Raw genomic sequence first — 7,694 nt, 5'->3', positions numbered from 1 at the left:
TCCCAGCCCTGCGCCTTCTGCGTGCCCCTCCTGCATGCGAGCGAGCTCTTCTTTTTCTTCACGTCACACGCTTCAGACTGTTCAGTCCTACTGTACCAGTACCAAGTCCCTTTTCTTTCTCTCTTTTATTACTCTTTCGTGCTCTTCGAGTTTTGCTTTTGCTCGTAGAGGAGTAGCAATCTTTTCCTTTTCTTTCCCGAACTCACTTTAGGAGTATCTCCTTTGCTTGTTGCTTCCCTTTAATTTCTCTTTCCTTGCCATCTTTGCTTGCCTGTCCCCGGCTTTTGTCAGGGTCGACCACGGGGAAACTACTGCAGATCATCAACCACATCATTTGTCGGAGCGCAGGACGCGTATTCGGTTCCAACGATACGCTTATTTCCATTACATGTAATAAGCTTATGATTTTGCAATGGCAACTTGCGCAGCTAGCGTAGCGATGATCAGTCCACGGCCAGAATGCACCGTTTTTACACCAAGGGAGAGAGTAAGCAGCTCTGGCAGAAAGAACCGTACTGCTGCTCTACTACTACTGGCAGTTTAGCAGCAGAATTCTGCTTGGCCCGTTACTTCGCGCGACTATGAACTGCGTGTGTCACTTCCATGTGGGTCTACAACATTGCGTGGGAGTTGCTAGGATCATGTGTCATCGACCCTCGGTCGTCTGCTTTTTTTGACCCTTTCTTCTGGGAGGCCCTGGGCCAAGCTCCCGTGCTGACACGCGAATCAACACTTGACTGATTTGAAATTCCATTGTCCCCCTCTGCTAAAGGAAACCGCCTGGCCTACCAGGAAATCACTACGTGCTTGCAAGTTGGAACATGGCGTACGTAGAGATACTCATTTTTGTTTGCGGGTAGATACTCATGATATATGTAGTGCTCAGAGCAGTACTTTTCAAAAACGTCGAAACGTTCTATTGATCCATGAATGAAGTTACAGTTATTTATACTGGAGCAGCAGTTTCTACACGAATAGCATTTGGTTGCACCCTGGTTACAGAATTTATTCCCAGTTACTGATGATAGTTCTTCCAGGTTGGAACATCCTTAGTTACTTCTTAGTTTCTGGACCCCCAACCCCCGTGGATATATAGCTGTACGTCGTTGCCAAGATTTCAGTACTCGTGATGTGATCAAGGAGATCTTAAATCGACAGACGAATCTAACATGGGCTGAATATACATGACACGAGTTGACAAGCACCAATGCACCGCGCATGTGCTAATTTATACCCTTTGCCTTTCCCTTCCCTCGATGACACATGATCACCCCCACCGGCAGCACACCGGCCGGCCCCTTGCAAACATGTTCTATATCCACAAAATTAACTTCACTGGTACTCCCATGCAATGCACTTCTCCGTCCCATAATATAAGGCACGCACGTATTCCTATATCTCCAATTTTATTAATTAAATATGTATGTTTTTTAAAAAAATACATCATAAGGTTCGTTATGGAAAGAACTTTCAAGTGATATAATTATTTAATTATTTAATTCATATTTAGTTACCTAAATTGACGATTCAAGGATGCGTGCGTGGATCATGTTACGTGACCGAGGAGTAATACCGTCCGAGAAGAAAAAAAAACAGATTAATGTTCTCAGCCTCAGCTATAGCAAACCACATTTGCTTGCAAAATGGGCCAGATCAAAATCAGCCAGCATGCATGGACCCACACGTCAGCTTCCACGGCACGATCGCTTTCATTCCCATCGGAATCCGAGAGATGCCTTGGCATTGGCATGGTGTATGGTACGCAGCAGGCGCAGGACCGGACCTCCTGACCATGAGACCACCCTCGTCACATCACGCCAGGCCTTTCTTTCTCTTCTTTTCTTTTCTTTTTCTTTCTTGCATGACACGAGAAAAAGCAGCATCAAAGGAAAGCCATTCCACTCCATGCCTGCCTCCCCTGCTCCCTCTCCCCAACGCTTTTCTCCTTCTCTCGGGCTCCCTCGGGCGCGTCTCACCTCCATCATTCCCCCCACCGTTCCAATGGCGTCCTCCAAGTTCAACCTCTTCTCCTTCCCCCTTCTCTTCCTCCTCTGCTCCGGCCCGTTCCTCGCCTTCTCCTCCGAGCCCCTCAACGCCGAAGGTAACTGCTGTCCTCAACATTCCCTTCGTCGTCGCTGTATGTTGGCAGTTGGCTCTTCTTGCCGTGTTTCTTGGCTAATTTCGTTGCTTAATTACCTGCGTGTTCCGCCCGCGTGCAGTGGTGGCGCTGATCGCCATCAGGCAGGGGCTGGTCGACCCGCACGGCGTGCTGAGCAACTGGGACGAGGACTCCGTCGACCCCTGCAGCTGGGCCATGATCACCTGCTCCCCACACAACCTCGTCATCGGCCTGTAAGCTCGCTACATCCACGGCCGTTCTATCTTGCTTTGCAAAACGCGATACCTCGGGGAGAAACTAACAATGTCCGGCCGGCCGGGCAACTCTCTTGTTTCGTTTCAGGGGAGCGCCGAGCCAGGGCTTGTCGGGGACGCTGTCCGGGAAGATCGCCAACCTCACCAATCTTGAGCAAGTGTAAGCGAAAAAGAACCTACATTTACTTGCTTGTTTGTTTACTCTCCGTAGATACTTGATCGGCCGACAGAAAGCGAGAAGAATCACAACATTTGCTGATGACGGCACGATTTTCACTTGTAATTTCAGGTTGCTGCAGAACAACAACATCACGGGGCGGCTGCCGCCGGAGCTCGGCGCGCTGCCGAGGCTCCAGACGCTGGACCTCTCCAACAACCGCTTCTCCGGCCGCGTGCCCGACACGCTGGGCCGCCTCTCCACACTCCGATACCTGTGAGCATCCCCAAATTACTCCTTGCCTGTACTGTTATTTAACTTGCTATTAGTAGCCACTATGTGTACTGATCGGTTAACAGTTGAGTTGCTCATGTTGTCTGCTTCTGTGTGGGTTCTCTTTTATTGCCGCAGGAGGCTAAACAACAACAGCTTGTCGGGGCCGTTCCCGGCGTCGCTGGCCAAGATCCCACAGCTCTCCTTCCTGTAAGCACACACTGCCCTGCAAGCCGAAGCTACTCCACCGTTTGCCTTTGTTCCTTCTGTCAATTCGGTTGAATTGAATTCATGACTCGATTTGGTTGTGTCCCCAGGGACTTGTCCTACAACAACCTCACCGGCCCTGTTCCCGTCTTCCCCACAAGAACCTTCAAGTATGGACTCTACCCACTCACTCACTCGCTCACTCACTCGTGTGCACGTACCCCGTCTTCTTTTACTCAATTACTCCAACGATCAATTCCAATTTGTATTTGCCACCTCACCAACCACCATTGTACATAGTGCTAATTAAATACGGGACATCAATCATTCATCCCTGATCTATCTAATGCCGATCCTTAATCAAACCGTGCGGTGTGGATGTGCAGCATCGTGGGCAACCCAATGATCTGCGGCAGCCACGCGGGCGCGGAGGAGTGCGCCGCCGCAGTGGCGCCGGTGAACGCACCCTTCTCGCTGGAATCCACTCAGGGCAGCAACAGTGAGTACTGTATTATGTGGAGTACACTCTGATCCGCTACTACTACCTCCGTCCCAATATATGAGACACGCACTCATCCTAAGATTTCAAATTTAACTAGCAAAATATAAATTATATTTCATAAAAATCGTAATCAAATGAACTTTCTAATGATATATTTTTTACGTCATATAATTTATATTGCAGTAGTTAAACTGACGACGCGCGTGGCTCGTATATATTGGGACGGAGGGAGTACTGCTCCTCTCCCTGGCTGTGTCTAGTCGTGGTCTGCTCTGCTTTCTCGGAGTGCGCGGCCGAGTGTTCTGTTCTGTTCTTTTCTATCCGGCCTCTTTACCCTGTAGCAAATTGGGACGGAGCAACAGTGTGTTGCAGTCCAAAACAGAACAAAACAAGACAGGCCGTCTCGACGTCTTGTGGCGTGGCTGCAATGTCGTAAGTACGTACACACCCTTGGGGATCAGCGCTTAATTTTGTTTCTTTGTCGCCTGTGTGCAGAGACGACGACAGGAGGAGGAGGAGGAGGAGGGAGGTCAAAGGCTGGCGCGCGGCTGATCCCCATCGGAGTAGGGACAAGCCTGGGCGCCTCCTCCCTTGTGCTCTTCGCCTTGTCCTGTTTTCTCTGGAGGCGCAAGCGCCGGCACCAGCAAGGCGGCGGCCCCTCCTCCGTCCTCGGCATCCTCGGTAACCAATCAATCAAACCCAGTTCCCATCAACTACTGCCATTGTCAGGCATCATCCATCTGTAATAAACTGTGAAGAATTAATGTCTGATCCAGACCGTGGTGGTTGCGATTTGGAGGGGGGAGGAGGGGAGGTGCTGGGGAACGTGAGGCAGTTCGGGCTGCGGGAGCTGCAGGCGGCCACGGACGGGTTCAGCGCGAAGAACATCCTGGGGAAAGGAGGGTTCGGGGACGTGTACAGGGGGAGGCTGGCGGACGGCACGGTGGTGGCCGTAAAGCGGCTCAAGGACACGGCGAGCGCTTCGGGGGAAGCGCAGTTCCGGACGGAGGTGGAGATGATCAGCCTGGCCGTGCACAGGCACCTGCTCCGCCTCCTCGGCTTCTGCGCCGAGCCGGCCTCCGGCGAGCGCCTCCTCGTCTACCCTTACATGCCCAACGGCAGCGTCGCCTCCCGCCTCCGAGGTACGTACGTGACAGTATAGTACGGAGTACTAAACACTACAATTTTCATTACTTTTGTTGTGTGTGACAACGATTCGTGGAGGGTGGTGGGGTCCCGGCGGGGTAGAGCATGCAGGAGTCATGGGAGTAGTAGTGTCGTAGTCTCTGTTTGTCCGACCGCTGTACTTGTCGCTTGGCCCACGGTAGAGAGAGTCTCGGCTCAGGCGAGGCCGGCCGGGCTCAGACCAGACCACCGCACTCACGTTTTGTCCTTACCGCGGCTTATTAGCTAGTACTCCAGTGGGGCACGCACTGGTATCTCAGTGCAGTGCATGCCATCGCTGCCGCTCCTCGCGCCCTGCCGCGGCTGAGGCCCGGCGGCACGACACGCAAAGGACACACCCACACTAGCTACTGCTGGAGCGCCGCACCGAGCAAACACTGTGCGTACGCACGCTTGAGGCGTGGAAGCTACACAAATGCGACTTGGACATTATTTACTGGCTACTGTAGCTGCCGCTGCCGCTGCCGCGTAGTACGTGCTACGCAGCCTGGTGCCTGCCTGCTCTGGGGGGTCTCAGCAGCATCTCTCGATCAGTGGGCCGGGCCTGTGCGAGCGCATGCAGATGCTGCTGGTCCAAACATAGGAGCTGGGGTGTATATATATATACCTGTACACGACCGGTACATATATACCGTAGTTCTCGCACGGTACGTACTGTACAACGGTATATATCCGTTTTCCACGCATGCACGGCGGCCGATACATCGCACTTAATAGAAGGCTGCTACAACAAAATCCCCACATATCTCTGGTAGTACCACTAAAAATGGATCTCGGACCAGGATATGTCTTGTCCATAATGTCTCTACACTGCATGCATGCTGGAGTACGTACGTACGGCCGGCAGACTCTGTTGCCCTGCACTTGGATCGAATATGTGCGCGCTATATATCCTTGCCACCCTGTACTTGCTCCTAAATAAACAATGCCGGCATTGCATGTCAATCAATTAATCCGAATCTGTACTTAAAATTCATAAACAGGGAAGCCGGCGCTGGACTGGCACACGCGGAAGCGGATCGCGGTGGGCACGGCGCGGGGGCTGCTGTACCTGCACGAGCAGTGCGACCCCAAGATCATCCACCGGGACGTCAAGGCCGCCAACGTGCTCCTGGACGAGTGCCACGAGGCCGTCGTCGGCGACTTCGGCCTCGCCAAGCTGCTCGACCACGGCGACTCGCACGTCACCACGGCCGTGCGGGGCACCGTGGGCCACATCGCGCCCGAGTACCTCTCCACGGGGCAGTCCTCCGAGAAGACGGACGTCTTCGGCTTCGGTGTCCTGCTGCTCGAGCTCGTCACGGGCCAGCGCGCCCTCGAGGTCGGCAAGGCCTCCGGGATCTGCCTCACCCACAAGGGCGTCATGCTTGATTGGGTAAGTAAATTAACCTGCTCTTTTTGTTTTGAAATGCTTAGCTTCCGGAACAGACATGCGGTGCATTCATTTTGCAGAGTGACTGCATAAAGTCATTCATTGGCAAATAGTACTGGCCAGGAGCGCGCTGATCTGCTACTGCATTGCTGGATAGATATATCAATTGAAAGTACCACGCCTTGGCATTGCATTCTAACCCAGCCTGCAACAAAACATATACTTCTGTGCTCTTCTTAAAGACCCTGCCGCACGGTTGCTGTGTAAATGCTGATATTATCTGTCCCATGCATATCATTCTCACACGCAGTTTACATGGCATCCAAAGTACCATGTCTTAATTTCTTCGTCTACAGAGCATCGATCATGTCTTAACTGACTCCAGATTGGTTGATGCTGAACGCAAAATTGATCTTTTTTCCATCTTCTCATGAAAAAAAAAGGTGAGGAAGGTGCACCAGGAGAAGATGTTCGACTTGCTGGTGGACCAAGACCTGGGCCCTCACTACGACAGGATCGAGGTGGCCGAGATGGTGCAGGTCGCCCTGCTGTGCACGCAGTTCCAGCCGTCGCACCGCCCGAGGATGTCCGAGGTGGTCCGGATGCTGGAGGGTGACGGCCTGGCCGAGAAATGGGAGGCCAGCAACAGGCCGGCCACGGCGGCGCCGCTCCACGACGGCCTTGGCTACGACCACCGCAACGACTCCAACGGCTCCGTCTTCTTCAACGAGTACCATGACTACGACAGCAGCCTCAGCAGCGACGAGGTGCGGTCCATCGACATGGTGGAGGAGATGGAGCTGTCCGGACCGAGGTAGCAGCAGCACTGCACATTACAGACCAGATTCATTCAGAGTACTCCAAAAGGAAAAAATTACATGGGGGCGTGAGTAAGAGAGGGAGAGGTGGTGGTGGGGATTGGATTTGTTGCTAGCTAGTTTGAAAGTAGTTAGGGGTGCTTTAGGTTAGACCACAGAGTGTAGCTTCTGATCAAGCGTTGCTTTCCCCGAGAAAGATGTAAAGAAAAAGTGTGGTTTTCTCTTTTGCTTCTTTTCACAGCCTCTTTTTCTTTTTCTGCTGCTGCTGCTGCTGCTGCTGCTTTTCTTCTTGTTGATTTGGGGGCAGAAGCACATGCTGCACTGCAGTCCTTTGATTTGCATTCCGGCCCTGATCTCTAGGGACCTTTTGCAGTGGCCCTTGTATGTAGGGAAGGGAAGTGTTTGAGGCTTGAGACATGCAGTCATTTTGACTGCTTTCTGACCTGTAAAGATAACCAGTTGCTCGATTTCTTTTGGTAGTTGTGCGGACGACGAACAGGTAATGTCATACTGTATGATCAATCCATTACGAGTAGGTTTTATGAGGCATACGTCTGAGGTGTATCTATTTTTAAAAAGTGTCTAGATACATGTTATATTTCGACAAGAATTATGGAACCGAGGGAGTAGATGTTTGTAGTTTTTTGGGTTAATCGGTGATATATACTATTAACCCCTTTTTCCTGTAAACTTGGTTAACATTGCCAACACAAGTCATGGATCACAATATCAAATTTGGGCTACTTCATTGACAATCACGAACAATTCCAAGCATTACCTGGCGTTCATATGTCCTCCAAACACCGG

General features: G+C 51.8%; 1 protein-coding gene across 2 annotated transcripts; it reads left to right on the top strand.

Annotated features, from left to right (window-relative positions):
* Window positions 1–1,880: 1,880 nt before the first annotated feature.
* On the top strand, window positions 1,881–7,395 carry LOC100830960 (probable LRR receptor-like serine/threonine-protein kinase At2g23950). 2 transcript variants are annotated; one of them, XM_024462567.1, is made up of 11 exons: window positions 1,881–2,101; window positions 2,220–2,352; window positions 2,462–2,533; window positions 2,663–2,806; window positions 2,942–3,013; window positions 3,121–3,180; window positions 3,397–3,509; window positions 4,008–4,193; window positions 4,271–4,654; window positions 5,681–6,072; window positions 6,513–7,395. In XM_024462567.1, the coding sequence occupies exons 1-11, from the start codon at window positions 1,906–1,908 to the stop codon at window positions 6,885–6,887; spliced, it is 2,127 nt and encodes a 708-aa protein (XP_024318335.1). In that variant the 5' UTR covers window positions 1,881–1,905; the 3' UTR covers window positions 6,888–7,395. The 2 variants fall into 2 exon arrangements, with proteins under 2 accessions (XP_024318335.1, XP_014755496.2); XM_014900010.2 differs by having other exon boundaries at window positions 1,883–2,101; window positions 4,289–4,654.
* The last annotated feature ends 299 nt before the right edge of the window (window positions 7,396–7,694 follow it).

This window comes from Brachypodium distachyon, chromosome 3 (assembly GCF_000005505.3).
Source record: "Brachypodium distachyon strain Bd21 chromosome 3, Brachypodium_distachyon_v3.0, whole genome shotgun sequence".
Lineage (NCBI taxonomy): Eukaryota > Viridiplantae > Streptophyta > Magnoliopsida > Poales > Poaceae > Brachypodium > Brachypodium distachyon.
Note: the sequence above shows the minus strand (reverse complement) of the source record. Positions and strands in the feature narration are given on the sequence as shown.

Bases quoted from the DNA above. Each gene is read 5' to 3' on its own strand.
- LOC100830960 (XM_024462567.1), top strand. From the start codon at position 1,906: ATGCCTGCCTCCCCTGCTCCCTCTCCCCAACGCTTTTCTCCTTCTCTC. The intron at 2,534-2,662 runs GTAAGCGAAAAA...TTGTAATTTCAG, and splicing joins CTCACCAATCTTGAGCAAGT to GTTGCTGCAGAACAACAACA. The intron at 6,073-6,512 runs GTAAGTAAATTA...TGAAAAAAAAAG, and splicing joins AGGGCGTCATGCTTGATTGG to GTGAGGAAGGTGCACCAGGA.